Genomic DNA, 22,518 nt, shown 5'->3' on the forward strand with positions numbered 1-22,518 from the left:
GTATCAAATACACAGGCCATTTTGCCCTGAGGAGTCCCCAGACAGCAGAAGCATGCCCACATGGGTCACAGAGTCCACAGCAGTTCTATTCACAATGGCCTCACGCAAAGTGCCCATCAGTGGGTGAACGGAAAATAGAGTTGAGACCTCAAAGCCTAAAAGGATGTTCTGGTCCTTCAGAAAGAGGGGTTGCTGACCCCTGTACTCCGCACAAATAAATCCCCTCAAAAACTCTGTGCCAGGGCACCTGGGTGGCTCAGTGGGTTGAGCCTCTGCCTTTGGCTCAGGTCGTGATCTCAGGGTCCTGGGATCGAGTCCCGCATTGGGCTCTCTGCTCAGCAGGGAGCCTGTTTCCCTCTCTCTCTGCCTGCTTCTCTACCTACTTGTGATTTTGCTCTGTCAAATAAATAAATAAAATCTTTAAAAAACAAAACAAAACAGAAAAAGCTCTGTGGCACGAGAAAAAAGCCAGACTCCGAAGACTGCAGAGATGATTCCATGTATGTGAAGCAATCTAGAACAGATGCCAGGTTGGAGACAGAGTGGCTCAGTGGTTGTTGGGCCGTGAATGCAGGGGTCAGCTGCACTAGGGCTCGGTGACGCTCTCCGGGTGACACAGGTGTCCGAAGACAGCTCTGAAGATTTGCTGACTCCCACCCAACTGCATACCCAGCGGGGATGACTGTCACAGTGCCTAAGTATGTCTCCGTAATGCTGCCAACCCTCAGGGGCTACATCCCACACGTCCCTGTTTTTCCGCACCTGTGCCGGAAGGTTAACGAACCACAGACAGCTGCTGGTTTAACTGAGCAGCGTGGATGACTTTCAAAAAATATTTTTTTAACATTTTATTTTTATTTGAGCGGGAGAGGGAGAGAGAGCATGAGCCAGGAGGAGGGAAAGAAGGTGAAAAAGGCCTCCCTCGGAGCAGGGAGCCCCACATGGGACTCGACCCCAGGACCCTGGGATCCAGACCTGAGCCGAAGGCAGATGCTTCACTCACCAAGCCACCCAGACACACCAAGAATTTAAAAAACTTACGAAGAGGGAGATGTTGGTTTTCAGGTGTTTAGCTAACTTTTGTGAGCTGAGGTTGTGTGTCTTTCTCTGAACACACCCACCTGTAGATGCCATGCCAGGTGGCACTGACCTCTGCGATGCTCAGAATGCTTCCTCTCAGAGGAAGAGACGTCCAGAAGCTGGAATGCCATGCCCATCTTTCTATGGCAGCCAGCTGCCAATGCCAGCATCCAACCACGCCTGCCTTGGGTCTGTGACCTCCAGCCAAGGTCTCGGCCACTTCCGTTTGGCTCCTGTGATACTTTGCGGCTGATCCGAGATGGAACATGGCGCTCTTGCTGAACATGAAAGTGTGTGGGGCTCCCCAGTTTAGGGGATCAATCCCCTGGAGGGCTGGCCATCGGGCCCACCACAGATCTGGGCTGAGACCCCATAATCTGCATTCCTTGCAGGTTTCCAGGTGATGGTGAGGAAGGAAACAGCAGAGCATATAGAGGGCAATCAGGGAACTGGTGGGTGACGTCCCCGAGGACACCCTAAGCCTCCACAGCTGCTGTCACTCACAGAACAGGCTCACACCCTGTCACATCTCTGGAGGCTTTCCGAGGTGGGAAAGCAGCTGTCACTGCAGGTTGGGGGCACACTGCCGTAAGGCTTGGGGGCAGTAACCGAAGTCTGTCGTGCACATTCGGGTCCCACCTTTTGTCCAGGCCTACTGACCCCAACCAAACAGCCAGGCTTCCCCACGGATGCCCTCCTGATGGGGTTTGCTGCCCCTGCCACCTGGTGTCCACAGAGGGCACTGCACCGAGTAGTGGAGGAGCCCGTCCCACAGCCCGCAATTCCTAAGGTCAGCATCACTGAGAGGTTAAATCTAAGGAAAAATGAGCACCTCTAAAAATGTCAATTGACTACCAAACACATTAAGACAGGTATACAAGGTAATTATAATAAATAGTTTTAATTACATTTTCAAACACTTAAGCATAAATGTTAATATCTGGTTGCTAGAAAATACACACAATATTTACCCCCCTGTGTTAACATAAATATTTGGCTTTTGGAAATAATATCCATTTAAAATGAAATTTTTTTTAGGCACTTGGGTGTAGAAAGTGCTAGAGAATAAAACCCAATTATACTTTACTCCTACTTATAAGAGAGCAACCGAAATTATATCTGATTAAGTATTCTATTTTCAACACGGTTTGCATTACTGACAGGAGAAAAAAACATGACCGAATGTATCCATATAACATTTTGAGTTCCAGAATATTTTAAACAGGAAAAATTTGATTGATAAAAATTTCAAGTTCCTTTTAGTCTGTTCACTGTGATAGTTTTAGTAGACATAACCCAAGGAAAGAATAATTTCTTTTTAATAACCTTTGCTTAAAAAAATAGTCTTGGTGGGGTGGGGTTAGGTTAGAAATCCTAACTCAAGAGCATAGCAGGTGCACAAAGCTTTGAAACAAACAGGCTGATCAGGCTGCGGGTGTGAGCAGATGCCAGTGAGGTTTAATATCAAATAACCTATAGATTTTTGCGAGAGTGGTCAAAGAACTGTATAAATAACACAGTGAACATTATTTCCAAAACTCCTGGGCTGGAGCTCTGTCTCAGGAGAACCCTGGGCACATTTCTTAGGGAATACATTCTTGCTCTTGGAGTCCTGCTCGTAAACGTCTCAGGCTGTCAACAAGCAGGTGTCTCATCGTGAGGTTTGAAGGTCGCACCCTCCTGTGGTGGGAAGGACAGGAGCTGGGTCTGGCTCCGTGGTCTGGGCTCCGCGCTCACTGAGCCGGCGGCAGGGTCTGCAGGTACCTCAGAAGCTGCTGGCAGTGGGCAGGGGAGCGGTGCTTCTCGACAACAGCCTCCGTCTCTCTCACCAGGAGCTCAGGGAACAGAATGCTGCCTGCTTTGAGGACCTCTGTAAAACAGGAACACACCCTCAAAACGCCAGGAATCAATAATAAACCATTGCTGCTTATGGCAATAAGCTTCACAGCCCAGTTAAAACAGCCAGGAACAGAGCAGACTGCAACGCGAGGCAAGTTATCTAGGACTGAGTGGCCGCGCGTGACTCAGTGCGGAAGGGTCTTACTCTGAGAAGACATGAGAATCTCTAGTACAGACATGCCTGATAACAGAGCACCAAACTACACGAGGCCAAATGGACAGGGTTGCAAGGAGAAGCAGGTGAATCCACACTGGCTAGACTTCCACACCTGCTATCCCAGTGGACAGACCCACAGGTGGAAGGTCAGCGAGGACACGGCCGACCCCTGCAGCACCATCCGCCAGGAGCCACGACAGAGTCTGCAGATGGGTCTATCCAACAGCAGCCGAACACACACTCTTCTCCGGCCCCCAGGCCCACTCATTGGGCGGGCCACATTCTGGGCCATGAAAAACACCGTAACAAATTTAAAAAACAGAAGTCCTACAATGTCTGCTCTCAGACCATAATGGAATTAAACCAGAAATCAACAAGAGATCAAATGGAAAATCCCCACATACTTGGAGAATAAAGAACACATTTCTGAATAACGCAGTAGTCAGAGACGAAATATTTTGAAAAGAAACCAAAGACCATTTTGAACTGAATGAAAATACAACCAAAATTCGTGGATTGCAGTGAAAACACTGCTTGAAGGGGAATTTACAGCATCAAATGCATCTATGAGAAAAGAAGATCTAAAAATCAATCATTTAATTTTCTACCTAAGGAAACTAGAGAAAGAAAGACAATTAAATCCAAAGTGAGCAGAAGAAAAGAGTAAGAATTAAGTACAAATCAGTGAAATTGGAACAGGAAATCAATAGAGAAAATCAAGAAAATCAAAAGCCGGTCCTCTGAACAAGTTGCAGCCCACAGATACAAGGACCCCAGGAGGTGGGCTGGTCAAAAGACACACAAGGATAGAGGACCTACATCAGAGAAATGGAATCAAGAATTAACAACCTCCCAACACAGAAAGCACCAGACCCAGATGGGTCCACCGGTGAATTCTACCAAACTTTCAGGAAGAAATGATACCAATTCTCTATACTCTTCCAGAAGTTGGAAGCTTCCTAACTCAATCTATAGGGCCAGGACGACCCCAGTACAACACCAAAGGCATTACAAGAAAATATAAACCATTATCTCTTATGAACAGAGATGCAAAAATCCTCAACAAAATAGTAGCAAATCGAATCCAACAATGTATAAAAAGAGTTAGGCATGAACACCAAGTGGGGTTTATCCTAGGTATGCAAGGCTAGTCCAGTACTGCAATTAATCAATTAATGTGGGGCACCTGGGTGGCTCAGTCAGTTAAGCATCTGCCTTTGGCTCAGGTCATGATCCCAGTGTCCTTAGGATTGAGCCCCGCATCAGGCTCCCTGCTTTGCGGGGAGGCTGCTTTTCTCTCTCCCACTCTCTCTGCTTGTCTTCCCTCTCTCACTACATCTCTCTCTGTCAAATACATACATAAATAAACAAATCTATCTTTAAAAAAAAATCAATTAATGTAATCCATCCCATCAACAGGCTGAAAAAGAAAATCACGTGATCGGAGCTCCTGGGTGGCTCAGTCGGTTAAACGTCTGTCTTCCTCAGAGCATGATCTCAGTGTTCTGGAATCAAGCCCCACATCAGGCTCCCCACTCTCTCTGCTGCTCCCCTTGCTTGCTCTCTATCAAATGAATAAAATCTTTTTTAAAAAAGGTAATGTACAAATAAAACAAATAATGTGTAAGTAAAACAAAGGTAACACAAATAAAACATAATAAAATACATGGAGAGAGCCATGTTCATGGATAGGTAGAGTCAATATTGTCACAATGCCAGTTTTCCTCAACTCGATCTGTAGCTTTAAGACCATCACAATCCCAGCAAGTTATTCTGCAGATACCGACCAACTCAATCTACAGTCTGTGTGCAGAGACCGAACGAAGCCCCCGAGTGGCCAGCGCAGCCCTGAAGGAGGAAGGGGGCCGACACCGTCTGACTTACGACTTTCCACAATCCCAGAGAAACGGACAGTGTGGTCTTGTTGGAAGAACAGATAGCTTGGTGGACCAGAAGAGAGAGTTCAGACGCAGACCCACAGTTGATATGGACCCACAGTGGACGCAGGCCCACGGTCCTTTGATCTTTGATAACAGAGCAGCGGCAACACGGGAGCAAAGGCGGCCTTTTATGTCAATGGTGTGGAACAAGTGGATACCCAGAGGAGGGGGAGAAGGGAGGAGGGAAGGGAGGAAGGAGGGAGGGAGGGAGATCTAGACGCAGACTCCACATCCTTCACAAAAATGAACTCCACATGGATCACGGACTGGCATACGAAACTACAAGAGCTACAGGATCCCGAAGGAAACTAGGGAGAGAACCGGTGACCCTGCATGTGGTGATTTTTATTTACTCATGTCATCTGACTGCCACAGACATGGTGGAGCAAGGACATCTAACAATCTGCCTGCTGTGAGTGCGCCCCCCAGTAAGGGACCATTTACAGCATCAGGGACCCAATAATCCACTTCTCGTCTCTAAATCCGCCAAGTGTAGGCTCTGTGGGTCCCCTGTGACTCAGGTCGGCGGGGCACATGCAGCAGGACTCGCAGCCATCCTAGGGCACCTGAGTCACTTCTTCCAAGAAGAAGCCACCTTCTCAGGCCTCTTCTACTGATGTGAGTTTCTCTGGGTAACACTGTAGTCAGTATTCGTTCTGCTTCCTTTAGCTGTTTTCGTAGTTACTGAACATCATGGTCTCTCTCTCCACCTCCTTTTTTAAATCTTGCATTTCATGATGGATTTTTCCTTGATTAAGTGCCAACTTCACCAGGTTCTGAAATCCCCATCTCTGTGAATTAACAACTCCAGGACTTGGTTTGCCCCATCAGCGGCAACAACTTTTGGTTTCTTGAAATTGCCTGCATGTCTGTAAGTTCTCTCAACGAGAACTCCAGAACACACGAACACGTGAACACAGCGCATGTGAGAGAAGCACGAGACCCCGACCCTGCCCAACCCGAATATGGCACACAGGAGAGACGCAGGAGACCCTGACACTGGCTGATGTGAACAGGGCACACGTGAGACGTAGGAGATCCCGACACCACCCGACACGAGAGATGCAGGAGACCCCGACGCTACCCGACGCAAACAGGGTGCACGTTAGAGACGCGGGAGACCCTGATGCCGCCTCAAGGAGGAAGAGACACCTCAGACCAACATGGCTGAGAGATGCCCCCCACAAGCTTGCCTGTCCCCAGGGAAATGGAGATGTAAACAACAGCACACACAGCCACACACTCATGAGAACGGCCAAAACCCGCAACACCATCCCCAGCCGGTGCTGGTGAAGACATGGAGCCGCGGGGTACAGGTGGCAATGAGAGACCGGGCGGCCACTCTGGAGGACAGTTTGGCAGTTCCTTACAAAACTAAAGAGAGAGCAAGATGTGAGGGTTTGCGAGAACTTGGCCTCGTAAGCCAGACTCCGCCCCCACACCTGGTATGGCTGCAGAGTGAAGCCAGCACACTGGGGTGTCCTCCAGCTGCTGGCACCTGGAGAATACCGCCCAGCTGTCCACACAGGCCACATGGCCACGCACTCCCGCCTGCAACAGCCCAGGGTGGCGGCTCTGTGTGCACGAGGGTCCCTGGGGGTCCTGTAGGACCTTGGGTCTGGGAGTCAAAACTGTGTCCGTAACTCCACCAGGCATGGCTCTCTGCTCACTATAGGCAGGGTCCATGAGCCTCCAATGCCCCTTGAGTTTCCTCAAGAATGTCCTCAACAAAGCAGTAAAAATTCCTTTATTAGGTCAGTACTCCGGCACCCAACTTATACCTTAATTCATGAGTTTAGAGTTGTGATTTTTTTTATTGACTTGACAATGCCTGCCTTTAAACTGGAGCGTTTGGCTCATTAACATGCCACAAGATTGCAGCCGAGGCTGGATTTGGTCTGTTTCCTGTTTGTCCCTGTTTCTGTATTCTTCCTGTCCTTGTTCCTTGACTACTTTTGGGTTACTGGCATATGTTTTACACTTCCGCTCCAAGATCTTGTAATCGGTATTTTACATACACGCCTCTGCAGGACAATTCCCGTGGCTGCTGTGGGACACTGAAGCCAGACTCCCTGGGCTCACTGGACCCAGCTTCTGAGCATCCTGTGCACTGACTGGGGGGGTGCACAGCAGGGGTGTGCTGGGTCCCCAGCATGCCACATACCCCGCTAAGAATGACCAGCTGAAAAACAACAGGACAGAGTCAGCCTGGGCACACTCAGGCCCCCGGCAGGACACCTGCTCAGAAATCAGTAGAGAGACAGCATTTGCGGCTTTCCAGCAGAAATGGCAGGTACAGGGAACCTGCTTCTGCCCCCACGAGTCCAACGGCTGCCACAAGTTTTTCTTCCCAAGACTGTTCGGAGCTCTCTGCTCATCAACGTGACTTCTAGATATGCGTGACGTGAAGATGGACCATTAGGCGTGAATGTCGTTGGGGTCCCCACTCCAGGCACCCCCCTGGCCAGTGTAGGGCAGTAGCCAAGCATGACCACAGGGACCTACAACAGTGCCTCTCTTCCAGCTGCGCACCTGCTTGAGGCTGGATTTCCTCCACCTTCCCTCACCAGTGCCACACATCAGGGCCACCGCCAATGCTATGAATACCTAGCTGTCTTCCACGGAGAGCCACAAAGTGAAACACCACCATTCTTCCGGCTTGTTACTTGGCTTTGGAAAATATATCTTCCAAAGCCACGTCATTTATGTTAACACACAGTGGCCTTACTGTTACTCTAAACAAATCAACAAATATCTAAGATTTTTTTCTCAACTTTTTCTTTCTTTTTAAGATTTTATTTGCTTCATAGAAAGAGTGCATGAGTGAGGTAAGCACTGAATGGAGGGAGGGTCAGAGGGAGAAGCAGGCTCCCTGCCGAGCAGGACTCGATCCCGGGACCGAGATCATGACCTGAGCCAGAAGCAGACACTTAACCAACTCAGCACCCCAGTCGCCCCCCCAACTTTACTTCCTATCATGGCCTATTACGGGCTATAACCCACAAAGACAAAGGCCTTGGGTCAGCACTGATGTGGGTCCAAAGAGACCCCAAGGCCGTGGACCTGCTACCCTGTGCTCAAAAGGCCAGGCGTCCATGTTCCAGACAGGTCTTAGAACCAAGCGCCTGTCACGCCACGCCTACCTAACACCGCATCCTGGACAGCAGCCTCTGGGTCATCGAGGTACACGAGGAGCTCTCTGTACAGGAACTGGATGTTGCTTTGGTAGTGGGCCTTCCCGTCGTCATTCGGGACACACGCCAGCCACGTGACCAAGGCGGAGGTGGCCGCCAGCCTCACTTCATGGGAAACGTCATCCAGACGCTTCAGGAGCTCTGGAGGAGGGCAGGACAGGACAGTGAGACAGGGACTGGAGCAGGCACCTGACCCCACAGCGGGGGGCGCTCACCCTCAGGCCCCAGGAAACCCACATCCTGTGGGGAGCCTGGTGTTCACACACAAGGAACTGAGGTAGCTCCCAGTGTCCTGGGAACCCTTGACTGCACTGGCCAAGAGGTAGACACAGGGAGTGCCTGGTCCTGCACGTGCTGTGCCATGTGTGCAGACCTGGGCTGCTCTACCCTGTGTCCTCACCCGCGAGGCAGCCCCATGCCCTCTTTGGCTCCAAAATGCTCAGAATCTCTCACCACGAGTATCACACATACAGCTGGCTGCCCCATCCCCTTTGATGTGCAGACACCCCCCTCCCTCAAACTGCAGGCTTGGGGACAGCACTCAGAGCCTGGTGACATGACAGCCGACACCTGCATCAGGTTTGTTTCTGCTGAGCTCTGAGGCCGGACCACTCAGCCGCTGAAAACAGTAATCATCAGCCATCACAGGCAGCGGCTCACTCAGGAAAAGCTGGCTTGCATGTGGCCCGTACCAGGCATATGCATCAGAGTCGTGGGAGGTCTCAGAGAAGGCAGCTCTGGACACAGGCCCTCTGCAGCCAAGTGGCCATACTTCTGCCAACACACCGCTCCCGGGAGCATGAAGCTAGAGCTGCAAGTAAGGGGGCCCACTGAGGAAATCCTCCTGGACTTAAAGTAACCCCAAATGCCCCCAAATTAGCCATCTTTTCACTGGGTTTTGTTTTAAAAAGTGAGCAAAAGTCCAACAAGTGTGGACAGTCCACAAACCACGCTAGCTGGTTGTGTCCACAGATGGGAGTCTGGAGGTCATCGTTGTCGTGATGGAAATAAACACAAAACCAAAAATGAACTTGCAAGAACGTGTGGGAAAGGTGACTTCGACTCTGGGTTTCGTCGAGATGCAGAGCCTGCCATTCCAGAACATTCTGAGCCGCCACCTCTTCTGATGCTGGCTGTCCATCCGTCCCTCATTCTGGAGCTCTGCTGCACAGCCCGAGCCTCCCCCGCAGACACGCATCTTCCTCTCCCGGCAACCGATCTCTGCCACATTTAGTCTCGTGCACCCAGCAGCCCCCCAGCTGAATCTCATTTCCAGGAATTCTTATGACCACCTCTTAGAATCACTACATGCTGAGGCTCAGGGAAGGACAGGTGGCTGTCCACCAATCACTACACGCTGAGGCTCCGCTGTGTGCCCGCGGCTGACGGTAGGAGTGGAGAGCCACGGGTGTGTCCAGACACTGCAGCCCCGGCCAGCGCCAACACCGCTCCTCCGTGTCCACAGGTGCCCTCCCTGGAGTCTCTGCATGGCATTCAAGAAGGTCTCCTGGGCTCTTTCTTAAGCACATCTTAGTTCCCATTGGCATTTCTGTTTGAACTTGGAGGTGGGTTCCAGAATTCACATCTCCCCTCCAGTAATGAGGGTACCTACTGTCCTTCCCCATGCTGGGTTTCCTGGGTATTTTAGGATCCTCTGCGTCCGTTGTTCTGCTCCTGCATCTGAGTGGCGCCCGGTGCTTGGTGCCACAGAAGGGCAGAGACACAGGACTTCAGGCATGAACAGGTGCTCACCCTTGCACTGCAGGACCCCTGCTATGTGGTGGGACTGCACCCCTAATTCCTGGGCACAGGCCGCCCCTGGACTATGCTATCTACCCACAGACAGTTCATCTGTCACAGCCATGCGGGGACTCAGCACCAACCTGACCGAGAGTCAAAGGAGCAGTTTCTAGCTTCCCTACAAAAGAACAGAAAGAAAAAGGTCCTACCAGGGTAAATTTTGATGAACTTCTCTGGATCAGTCACACCGCCGGAGGTTTTTAGAAATCTGTTAATGATCTGGCACGAAATTAATCGTGTCCTCTGAGAGTCCTCTTCCAGGGTGGTTAGAACGTCCGGCATGAGCGTCTCCTGCACTTCCCGCATCTGCAAAGAGAGAATATGAGGGACTGGGGCCCCAGCCCAGCAAGGACACTGCCAGGGACATGCCGTGTGCACCTTGCCCGTCATGCGAGGGGCCTGGCTCTCCTACAAACAGAAAGGAATCTGGAATACCATCTGGAAATTTTACATAAGAAAACCTGAACCTTAACCAGTCGTTAAGCATCTGCCTTTGGCACGGGTCATGATCCCAGGGTCCTGGGATCGAGTCCCACATCACATCGGGTTCCTTGCTCAGAGGGGAGTCTGCTTCTCCCTCTGCCTCTGCCGGCTTGTACGCTTTCTCTTTCTCACAAATGTGTAAATAAAATCTTTAAAAAAAGAAAAAAACCCTGAGCCCTGATTTTAAAACCTCCACGACTTGGACAATTTTGCTTAACTTGGTGAGTTGAAAAATTCACTGTTCACAGTCTTGGAAACACAAATGCTACCTACTCTCTACTACTGTCTATTGTGTCCAACCAAATCTGGGGGACGCTATAACTCAGATCAGGGTGGTTCAGCGTAGTAGGAAGGGGAGCTCACACACTAGCAAGCCCCTAGCCATGCGTCTGCAGATGTGAGGCTGAGCACAGTGACAGCAAGCAGGCCCCGCTTCCCTGACAGTCCACAGAAAGCCCAAGATCTGCCTAACTCAAGTGGGTTCCTGTGGTTATGATCTCTGCTCTGCTAGGAGTAACATTTAGTATATATCCCAAGAAAACCCCCGATGATCGAAACACAAGCTGTTGCCTGCGGGTCACACTGGCCTGTGGACCCATGCTCCCCTCGCCCCCAGTGGCTGCAGAACATGGGGTCTGGCAGCTGTGTGCATGTCCCCCAACCCTGCTGGGGCAGGTGACCTTGGGAGCCCCACCTGCTTCTCCGACAGGATGTCACTGCTGATGAGTGCCCAGAGGCAGGACACAGCTGCCGTGCGGATGGCTGCTGCAGTCTTCCCTGCATGCCACTGCAGACTGGGGACCAAGATGTCTTTCGTCACGGTGTCGAGGTAGTGGTGAAACTGCCTGGGGTGTTAACAAGGGAGCGAAGTGGAGAGAGCCAGGGTGAGGGGAAGCCAGAAGCAGAGGGCCACGGCTTCCCTGGGGGCAGGAGCCCTGCAGGGGTGGGGTGGCCTCCCAGGGCTCCTGCTGGCCTCTGCTGGGTCCAGTGCACATTCTGAGCCTCCAGGGTGCCCCCCCAAACCCGCTGCAGGGGCTTTGCCCGTCTCTCCTGCCTCTGAAAGAGGAGGAGAGCGCTGACCATGCCAGCAAAGTCACTTGCGCGTGTGGCCCTAACCATCCCCTGTGGGCACACGTCCCTCCACCCCAGTGAGGGGCACCGCCGGTCTGAGCCCAGGGCTTGAACGCCACAGCTCGCAGAGACGTGGAGGCCCCTGCCAGCTGTCAGGATGTGTCATTTAAACGGTCAACTCCCACGTCCTGGTCGGCTGGTCCGGCTGGGGGCCGTAGAGCTCCACAAAGAGAACTCACTGAAGCCGCACTGAGGACACCTGAGCACCCTCAAAAGTCTCACTGTGCCACCACTGTCGTGGCGAAACACGTTTGGTTCAACAAAGAATCTGTCAACTCCTTTCTGAGCATTATTCTGAAGCATGTTTCAGAGGCAGCTCACGTCCCAGATACCAGCTGCTCTGGGAGACTGATGAGAGGATGCCTGCAGGGCGAGGCCGGGCTGTTCCCTGCATCCTGCCCACTGTTCCTCTGGTCCCACTGTCCCTCTGGTCCATCGGATGGGGCCTCGGCCCCCGCTGAACTTCCCCTCTGTGGAAGGCTGCACCTGCTGACTTCCAGCAGGGGGCACCCCAGCACCAGCAATGCAGGTGAGTGATGCTGGTTCTGGACAATTCTCTCTCTCTTTCTCTCTCTGACTCACACACACACACACACACACACACACACACACACGGATTAGGTTTCCAATGTGCTTTAAATTCTCTCTCTCTTTCTCTCTCTGACTGACACACACACACACACACACACGGATTAGGTTTCCAATGTGCTTTAACTTCCATGCAAAGAACTGCTGTTCCTTGCAAAGTGATTCACAAGAGGTCTCCTTAGAAAGACCTAACGCTGACAGGGGTCCTCCTGGACCCCCGACAGGTGTCCACGTCAAGTGGCTGGAAGAGCAGAGGCTAAGTACTGGTCAGATTGTGCTCGGCCGTGGGAAGACAAGCAGGCCCCACACACAGCCGGGGTTAGTCAGAACCCATGCAGGAAGCAGGGACACGTTGTGGAGGAAGACCTGGCACCCAACTTTTTGGAATGGGGACTCCTAGCATGGCAAGACGCACGTGGGTTGGTGGGTGGGTCCCCGCTGGAACGAGGACGCATCCCAGGAGACCATGGGCACACTGGTCTGTGACCCCGGCCACCTTCGACCTCCTACCATCACCATCACCCCTTCCCAGTCCTCAGTCAGCCTCGAGGAGCCAGCGGAGCCAGCTGGGTGATGGCCAGGAAGGCCTGTCACACGTCCATAGACGCCCTGGAGAGCGAAGGCCATGCGCCAGGGGCTGGCACCCACGGCCCATGCTTGGGGTGCTCTGTGGGAGGACCAGCTCCGTCCATGGAGGGCCCCACAAAACACCTCCTCACACCGAGAAGCCACATCCTGTCCCCATCAGATAACTCGTGAGACTGAGGACCCAGGGCAGCCCTCTCAAGCACCTGCCCTCTGCCACTTCTGAGCGGGGCCTGCGGGGGGCATGCTGGCAGCAGAGGGTCAGCAAGGCACCCCCGGGGCTCCCGCTGTCTGGGTGCTGTTCCAGCTCCTCACGAGGATGCAGGGGAGCACAGGCTCTAAGGAGCCCGCCAAACCATGCCCATGCTCCCTCCAGCTCAGCCACATGGAGCCTTGCCCAGGGTGGCACTCCGATTTTATGGCCCCTGAAGGCTCGGAGTTTGTACCAACAAGCAGGACGTGGAATTCCCTGCAATTCGAAGGGCCGGGAGAGCCCACAGCAAGCATCCTGGCATGCTAGTGGCGTGGAGGGAGCTGCTCCTAACAGACATGCTTCTTCCGAGGGGACAGGATCCCCGCATGTCTCAGCACCCACCCCTCCCAGCACCCAACTCTGCTCTGGACAGGCCTCTGTGCTGCCGCGGATTTAAGTGGGCCCCTCCCTCCTGCCAGCGTCCCTGCTGTCCCCTCCCTCCCTGCAGATCATCACGCTGGGGGCTCTTCACGTGGTTGCGTGGACAGAAGTTTCTTCTAACACTTTAACCACCAACGGGGAGTCAGTCCACTCTGTTAGGTTAGAAAGACTTTTAAAACCAGAACACCTAATACATAAACCATTAAGTTAATGTTCCCTAAAACCTCTTCATTTGCTGGAATTTTAATGGCTGCACAAAAATGACTTTGACTTTACATCTGCGCAGGTGGGCGCTCACTGCCGGAGCCGTCTGTTTACCCAGGGAGGGCGGCCGGCGCCACAGCCCAGGGGTGATCCCCGCTTCCGTCGGAGAGTGTCCTGCAGAGGCCGGAGGCTGGGAAAACCTACCCCTGGGAGTTGACGGTCTCCTGGGCACTCAGCAGCACCTGAGACAGGGAGGAGAAGAGCCTGAGGCGCATCTGGGGGTCTCTGGCCGGCTGGAGGCAGCTCCGGAGGGCGGGCACAAGCTGGGGTAGCACTCCTCCCAGGGCTGGGCCTGGAAAACACACACACACCCAGTCCCCGCTGTTCCTGCTCACGGAGGGGGACATGGCCTGTGGCGGCCAGGCTGGTGGGTCCCTCCACAGGACGCAGACTCCGAGGAGGGACCACAGCCTGTCCCATCACCTTCCCATCCTTCCGGATTGTGGTGTCACTATAAGAGAAACCATTTAACTCCCAAACCATGCAAATCATTCAATGTGGAAACTTTCTATTTCCTTCTTTTTTTCCAGGTTTTAAAAAAAATTCAAGTCAAGTAATATTTTAAACATCAACCAAAATAAATTATTCAGAACACGTAAGGTGTTTAATATTTGCCCCTACACTTGGCAGCCGCTGCTCTTCTCCAGCCTGCTGCTGGGTGGGCACGGGTACAGGTCCCCTGAGCTAGCAGGGGCTGCAGACACGCGGAGTGACCCTCAGTATCTGGAATCGCACTGAGTCGTGATTGGAATAAACAGTCCCTGGGGTGAGACACGCACTCTGACTGCAGGGACACGGGTCATGGGAGCGCAGCAGACCCCCCACGCCCAGGCAGGCCCTCACAGCATTCCACAACCAATAGGGCCCCTCCCGGCCACCCAGCTCATTCTGCAACAAGCCCAAGAACAAGCAAAGCAAGTGGAGTCCCCCCAGATGCTCTGACTCAGACCCAGCGTCAAAGATGCGAGATGGAAAAACAAGGGGTGCCTGAGGGCTCCGTCGGTGATGCAGCTGCCTTTGACTCAGGTCATGATCCCAGGGTTCTGGGACTGAGCCCCACATCGGGCTCTCTGCCTGCTTCTCCCTTTACCTCTGCCACTCCCCCTGCTTGTCTCCTTCTCTCTGGACCAAATAAATACATAAAATCTTAAAAAAACAACAAAAAAAAGAGGATGGAAAAGCAAGGCCCATGGTTAACCTAAGGCCAGGTGTGAGTTTCGGGGAAGAAAGAGAAACAAGACCAGACGGGACACGTGGCTCAGGAACAGGACACCTGCACCACAGATAAGTGCCCTGTGTTCGCTCTCACACCCTGCAGTCTATCTCCCTTTGACATGCACCGAAGGCCAAGGTCCAGACGACTCTCACCGACTCTCACCGGAGGAGGAGGGTGTGGTCATTCAGTAGTCACGATCTCGCGCTTTGTCACACGACACAGAGAAAATGCAGCCGCAAGAGGACAAAGGAGTTTCAGGGAGCGTCTTCCCGCCCCTCCTGTAAACACGCTTCCAGCTCATGCCCGGTCCCACCCTAACCAGTTAGGCATTTTTAACACATCAAGTCTGTTAGATGCTCTCCATAAAAATAAGAAGAAAAAAACCCATCCAAACTGCAAGGCATTTGTCCACACTAATGGGAAGGAAAGCTGGGCCGATCTGAGCTCCAGCAGGAAGACCTCCAGGACTGCATGGGCCTGGAGAGCCGCAGAGCAACCTGCCCCCCTGCCCGCCGCCCCGCCCCGCGTGTCCTGGGCGTGCCCGCGCCACTAGGGTCACTGGGCACCTGGAAACGAACCCCTCCAGAACACACAGGATACATTCAAACCAAGGGCGCAAAAACACTATATTCACGCTCTGAGAAAACACTTGGTTCACTGAAGGGAAAGTGCAAGCGTGGCCACTACACCCCTGCCTGACTCCTACCACTTCACCCCTGTACCTGGCTGATGGCCCAGCCTTTCCTGATCAGCCCCAATGGCTCACTGGCTTGCAGCCTCCGGCCGCTTTCTAAATTGCAGAGGAAAGCTGCCAGTCAGGGTCTGACAGTGATTTTTGTTGTTTTTTTTCAAGAATCATCTTTTAGGGACACCTGGGTGGCTCAGTTGGTTGGATAACTGCCTTCGGCTCAGGTCATGGTCCTGGAGTCCCAGGATCGAGTCCCACATCGGGCTCCCAGCTCCACGGCGAGTCTGCTTCTCCCTCTGACCTTCTTCTTGCTCATGCTCTCTCTCACTGCCTCCCTCTCAATAAATAAATAAAAATCTTAAAAAAAAAATCTTTTAAAATGAAGTAAGTCCAGTGAAACCTTCTCCACCGCCGGTCGGAGAGAGGAATCTCTACATGGCAGGGAGGAGGCATGGGTGTGAGCATAAGCTCTGCCCAAGGGAATGTTCTTCCATGGTCCGCGGCTGGGCGGGACAGGCCCGGAAGACCACACAGAACTCCTGTTTGCTGCACTACGTGCAACAACGCTGAAGCATATCTGGAGAACGTGGGCGACACAGGAGGCCTGAGAAATCACACCTTCAAGGTTTAACACCGAAACCAAACGCATGGCAGACTCTGAAGAGCCACATTCTTCAAAAACAATGCTCTTGGCATTTTTAAAATGAAGGTTTTGGTGCTCACAGTGCTGGCTCCCCCCGGGTGGGCGAGACTGCTGCTCCCTCGTGGTCTGAAGCAGCCTGGGCATGGCGGGGACTCACCTGCATGTGTGAGCAGCACGTTGAACTGCAGGAGCTCCACGGAATGGACGGTCCAGTCCTGGTGCGAAGCCGCCAGCTGCTCCAGGAGGGGACCTGCGTGCTCTTGGTAGAGGTCCTGGCTGCCGTCCACTCCCTGCACCGCGGCCAGCGTGTCCATGGTCTCCTGAACCTGCATGTGCGAGTCACAGGCTGGGAAACCCTGCTCCCGAGGCTCAAACGCCCCCATGGAGAGCCATCCTCATCACTGGAGAAGGAGAGCTGCTCAGGCCAACCTCGAACACTCCACCAAGCACTGCAGGTGCCCCCCGACAGCCACTATGCTCACCGCGCCAATGTTGTCAAATAACGGGGACAGACGTGCATTTATGAGAGATCCAGCCACTGTGCCCCTGTCCTGCACAATGCCAGGCACGCCCAGAGCAGACACACAGTCTGCTGGCCCGAGATCACTCTGAGACCTGTCTTCCTGTGGAGACAACTGTCCCCTGGGGTACAGAAGTGGAGGGGACAGGAGACAGGCCAGGAGCCACCTCGTAGTCTGCAACCTGACAGCTGGCTAGTGTCCTTCCCTCGGGTTTCGGGTGTGCAGATCAAGGCTCTGCTTTGTGGTCCTGTAGTGACAAGGGGCCTGCTACAATATGTGTTCTTTGGAAAGGCTGTTTTTGAAGAAATAAAACAAAGTTCAGAGGACCCAGAAGGGAGAGGGAAACCAGAGGGCCTCCTGGATACAAGGTCCCATGGAAGTGCCTGGGCGCTTCTCCATCATGCAGGCCAGCTCCCAGAGAGAGATCTGCCTGTGGCTGGGGAGCGCGAGCTAGAGGGAAAACCACACTCTCCTGGAGAGGAGGCAAGACATTGTGCTCCTGATGGTTCTGGAACCCAGGGGACCTGGACAGCAGAGTTTCTAGAGCTCAGACCCAGAGCTGAAGGAACAGAAGTAATTCTGTAAAGCCAGCCTGTGATAAAACAGGAAATCACGATGCTATCTTCCCTTCTCTGAAGATGTTAGTCACGCACGTATCTTAACACAGACTAGAGGTGAGGACGGGCTCCCGTCCTGTTCGCATGTCAGCAGCCGTTGTCCCTCTGAGACACAACAATAAGCGGGCAGCTGGGAGTTTTCCAGAAACCAGGGCACCCCTCAGGCCACCTCAGGAGCGACTCATCCCAAATGTCCCCCATATTCCTTCGCCTTGCTCGTCGGCTGAGTCAGGTAAGCCCAAGGCTTTGGGCTCCAGAACAGGAGGATTTTGGGACAGAGATTCCATCTGCTCAGACAGGAGCACCTCCGCCAGCATGAGCTCCATCATCTGCATAGCTCACCTTGTCGCTGAGGCCCGTGGCAGCCGAGAAGGCCAGGATGGTCACCAGCACCTCCACAAGCTGCAGGCTGCACCCCCTGCAGTCCTCCTGACACACGGAAACCAATGTCTGCACGCAGAGTAGCACGCGCTCCCCGTAAAGGCGCTGTCAAGAGGGCAGGGAACACCGTGAGCCAGCTCTCCCCCTACATATGCCCCCTACAAACCCCCTTCCCACCCCTGGGGCCCCCTGCCACCCTCCCTGACCCTCTGCACACCTTTGTCCAGGTCCTGCCGCCTTTGGCCCCAAGGCTGCCGTACTCCCTTCCCCATCCAGCCCCCCATTCCTCCCCAGGTCCATCCCCCCCTACCCCCATGGGCCCTGCTGGTCCCTTGTCTTACCCTGCCCTCCTATCCCCCCACCCCGAGTCCAGCCTCCCCCTACCCCCCCGCCCCAGGGCCTCCCTGTTCCCTTCCCCTACTCTACTCTCCTGTCCGCGCCCCTGCCCCCTGTCCAGCCTCCTCACCTCCATGCCAGCCCCCCGCCGCTCCCTTCTTCTACCCTGCGCCCCACCTCCCCCAGTCCAGCCTCCTCCCCAACCCCACACCAGGGACCCCCAGCTCCTTCCCCCTTGCTCCCTCCCATCCTGCCACCCCCTGCCTCAGGGCCCACACCAACAGGACATAGCACACTAGGGCCACAGATTGAAACACACGGATCACAGGAGTGCCTTCTTTCATGGGAAAACTTCATGGTGTGCTTTTCCAGGGGAATCTGAACATGGCCCGAGAAAGAAGTGCTTAACAGTCTCTTGGTTATATTTAAAGAAGTTCTTTTTTTTTTTTTTATATTTATTTATTTGACAGACAGAGATCACAAGTAGGCAGAGAGGCAGGTGGAGAGAGAGGAGGAAGCAGGCTCCCCGCTGAGCAGAGAGCCAGATGCGGGGCTCAATCCCAGGACCCTGGGATCATGACCTGAGCCGAAGGCAGAGGCTTTAACCCACTGAGCCACCCAGGCGCCCCTAAAGAAGTTCTTATGCATTAGCCACACATCCTGTAAAATTCACAAGGGAAACGACAGGGCATCTTAGAGCTGCCTGCAAATACCCAGCCCTCCCAGCCTGCCCCCAAGGGTAACAGAAAAGGTAGAGGAAGTGGACAGAACAGGAGCACCAGAGCCCATGGCTGCTGAGGCTGGGCGGGGGTGGGGCTTCACCCACTTTTCTCTCTACTGCTTTGTCTTTCTGTACTGAGAAGTTTAAACAAAAATAAATACGATTCTGTGGTTTAGGACATGCTTCCTGATGGACGGGGACAAGGAGGCATCTTGGCCAGGGCCATCCAGCCAGCCGCTCACCTCCCGGACTTCAGCCTCATCAACTGTGGGGCAGAACTCCTTAATGCCGTGTCCACATATGCTTCTCATATGTCCCGCCACGTATGTGTCCCATGGGGTTTCACAAAGGACAGAAAGGCTGGGCTGGCAGTCACGGAGCAGTGGGCTGACACTGGAGCTGTGTACCCATGCGGTCTAACGGGGCCAGTCCAGAGGCGGTTCTGGACCTCTGTGGCTCATGCACAAGTGACATAAATCACAGGATTTCAAAAAAAGAATTCATGCTGGATCACGGAGGAGCATGGTCTGCGCATGTCCGACAGCTCACGTGTGGAATGGGAGGTAGCCACGGCACTGGTGTCCAGCTCCCCCAGGGAAGCCAGACCAGTATTTAATTCACATTCTCACTTGTCCCACAGCCCAATTTCCTTCAGGCATGGATGGGTGGCCCCCCAGTTGCTGAGGATGTGATTTCAGCTCGTGTCTAGAATGACCTGTACTAAATGCTCACGGAGCAGTCACTTTCAGTTAAAAGGGGACTGGGCTCCTGAGACGGGAGCCACCTTTACAGTGGGCTGGCTGTCAGGGCCACACCGGGCCCCGGAGCCCACGAGGAACCTCATGCTTTCCCAGCTGTCCCCTCCTGCGGGGAGCATGGCACCATCTCTGGGAAACTGGGCCTCAGCGCTCATGGCTTTCTTTCCACTTAAGCAGACAATGTTCCCCTCCGCCTGCACCCCAGAGGCAGACAAAGGCAGGGGGAGGCGACAGGTTCCAAAGTGACGTCTTAGTTTCTGCTCCTGAAACTCAGTGTCATCGGATGTTGTCGAAACTTCAGGGGAGAAAGTGCTAGAGGCTGACATTTCTATGGCGACCACGCCCCTGCACTCCTGGCTTTTGTTCGTTGAAGAGGAATAAATGAGTTATCCTTATGGTATCAAACAATTTCCTCAGCTCAGTTACCTGTCACAAAACAAACATTTCAAAGGAAAGGATCCAATTCCCTCAGCTCAGCCCCAGGTGCAGCGCTGGCCAGACACACCTGGGGAGGCACCTGCCGCGACCCCGCCCACAGCACAGGAGGCCCCATGATTCGAGGCCTGGCATGCACCCTCAGGGCACCTCTGTCTGGCTGACAGAGAGTTTCTACACCTCCACGTGTTCTTGAAAAACGTCCACAGCCCGTCTTCCCAGCTCCTGGGAATCAATGGCAGGAAGCTCGTTCTCCTTCCCATGCCACCCTGGCCACACCAGATTCTCCTGCTGCGTGGAGAACAGGGCTGCATCTGGTGCCTTTGCCTAAACCCGAGCATTCGTCCCCTTTGCCAAATGTCTGAGTCTGTGAGGAAAGGGACAGAATGCCCATCTAGGGTTTTCACTATGGCTGGTTCCTCAATCTGAGCTTGGAACACGTCCGGTGAGACACTAAGCATGATCCTGCTGTTTCAAACATCACTACAGGGGCACCTGGGTAGCCACTCAGTTAAGCGACCAAGTCTTGATCTCAGCTTAGGTCATGACCTCAGGGTTGTGAGATCAAGCCCCGCATTGGGCTCCCTGCTGGGCACAGAGCCCAATTTTAAGTTTAGCTTTTTAGGAAAAGGAAAGGTTCTGGCTCACAAGCGTACATAGAGGGATCAGACTCCTTTCCAGCCGACCCTGAGTAAGAATGCAGAATTCACAGGGGTTGGATGATGATGTTAAAAACGGGTCTGGGGGGAGCCTGGGTGGCTCAGTGGGTTAAGCCGCTGCCTTCGGCTCAGGTCATGATCTCAGGGTCCTGGGATCGAGTCCCACATTGGGCTCTCTGCTCAGCAGGGAGCCTGCTTCTTCCTCCTCTCTCTCTCTGCCTGCCTCTCTGCCTAATTGTGATCTCTCTCTGTCAAATAAATAAATAAAATCTTTAAAAAAAAAAAAACGGGTCTGGGAAAAGGCAAAACATGTTACAAGCACCAACAGCAGACGGAACGGTTCCTGGACGCTCCCTCTCTGACACTTCGGCCCCACTCCCCACTCGCTGTGTTTTAAGAAGCCTTGAGGATGGATCTGCAACCATGACAGGAACCCCTTGTCATCCGAAGCCAAAGGACCAGACGACCCAATGCAGAGCGTCCTGGAGCCTGGCCGTGCCCGAACACACTAGCTGGTCCCCCACCTCCAGGCCAGTCATGGCCCCAGCCACCGCTGTGGGGCCTGGAGCCTGCACCACAGGGGACAGAGAAGCGGCCTGCGCAGACCCCCGTTCCCTACAGAGGAGCAGGCCACACCCAGTGCTTACAGGATGACAGGGTTGAAGCCTGTGACAGCCAAACAAAAACAAAGTCCTTATTTTTTTCTCAGTAGCGAACAATCATAAATTATTCCAAAGCTCGAAGCCTATCACCCAGACTGCTCCAACATAGAAGAAAGAGAACACGGAGTAGCCACGTGTGTACTCCCATACCCTTTTCCCAGCTGTCAGCTTGTTTGTTCTGAGCACATCATGACAATGCCAAGGGACACGAGTGTGGTTAGAGGCTGAGGACCAATGGTGGGGACAGGAACGGGTGCTGACCACGGGATACCCAGCGCTGTGGCCCCGCAGCCCGTTCCCAGCATGGGCCAGCCTGATCCCATTCTGTCCTGCATGGTGGCCACTGGGCACGTGGAAGGTGGTCTTCGTGAGGCAGGACCTGCACTTTCCAGGTGTTTAGTTTCAATGTGAATGACCACTGACGGGACAGAGCAGTAGACAGCAGGCACACGGGTCCCCAGACAAGACAGTGTCAGTGGCAGGACCCTGGCTGCCACTCCCGTGGGCCTGGTGATCTACTGATAATGAGCACCTGGTAGGCACAGAGCGCCGCACAGGGTGCGGGCGCTGCCCACCTCCCCTGCACAGAGGACCAACCCCACCATGCACTCCGCCTGCCTCCCTTCCCGAAGCTTACATTTTCAGACCCTTGACAGATGTGGGGCCGGGCCAGCTCCGTGGCGATGACCTTCAGGTGCGGCTGGAGGGCCTCCCTAGAGCAACCTCGGATGACAGAAGCAAGGACGAGGAGGCTGGAGGGGGAGGGCGACTTCTTCAGCATGGATAAGAGGAGCTTCAGAAACACTTCCGGGCTGACGAAGGCCCCAATGAGCTCTGCAGACCTGGTGCACTGCGGGAGAAGGCCGGGGCTGACTGGCTGCCCACTGTGTAGCCCTTGGCCCTCCTGCACCTGCCTGCCGGGCTCCCAGCGCAGCACACGCAGCTCTGTGGAGGGTCTGCCCCACGTGTGGGCCACAGGAAGTAAGTCCCCATGGCCCTTAGAGCTTCTGCAGGGGCCTGGTTCCCAGGATGGCCAGATCCTAGCGGGGCCTCACGCCCCTCCTCTGCTGCCAGTGACCAGGCTTGTTATGAACACATGGCCCCATGCGGGGTGGTCACAACAGCG

At 53.8% G+C, this 22,518-nt stretch overlaps 1 protein-coding gene and 1 pseudogene across 2 annotated transcripts in view; both read right to left on the bottom strand.

Annotated features, from left to right (window-relative positions):
- Positions 1 to 1,965: 1,965 nt before the first annotated feature.
- The window catches only part of DNAAF5 (dynein axonemal assembly factor 5), a 43,437-nt gene continuing 22,884 nt past the window's right edge, over positions 1,966 to 22,518 (bottom strand). The window contains exons 6-13 of one of the 2 annotated variants that reach the window (XM_045075202.1): positions 22,030 to 22,242; positions 17,783 to 17,926; positions 16,460 to 16,628; positions 13,900 to 14,047; positions 11,248 to 11,398; positions 10,220 to 10,376; positions 8,220 to 8,411; positions 1,966 to 2,950 (exon numbers count right to left, since the gene is read on the bottom strand). In XM_045075202.1, the coding sequence (XP_044931137.1) occupies positions 2,814 to 2,950; positions 8,220 to 8,411; positions 10,220 to 10,376; positions 11,248 to 11,398; positions 13,900 to 14,047; positions 16,460 to 16,628; positions 17,783 to 17,926; positions 22,030 to 22,242 (1,311 nt within the window). In that variant the 3' untranslated portion in view covers positions 1,966 to 2,813. The remainder of the gene's footprint in view (positions 2,951 to 8,219; positions 8,412 to 10,219; positions 10,377 to 11,247; positions 11,399 to 13,899; positions 14,048 to 16,459; positions 16,629 to 17,782; positions 17,927 to 22,029; positions 22,243 to 22,518) is intronic. The other variant, XM_045075203.1, reaches the window with a different exon arrangement.
- LOC101686082 lies at positions 4,755 to 8,213 on the bottom strand (annotated as a pseudogene).

Source organism: Mustela putorius, unplaced genomic scaffold, assembly GCF_011764305.1.
Source record: "Mustela putorius furo isolate JIRA1106 unplaced genomic scaffold, ASM1176430v1.1 tig00000139_pilon_pilon_pilon, whole genome shotgun sequence".
In the NCBI taxonomy this organism is placed as follows: domain Eukaryota; kingdom Metazoa; phylum Chordata; class Mammalia; order Carnivora; family Mustelidae; genus Mustela; species Mustela putorius.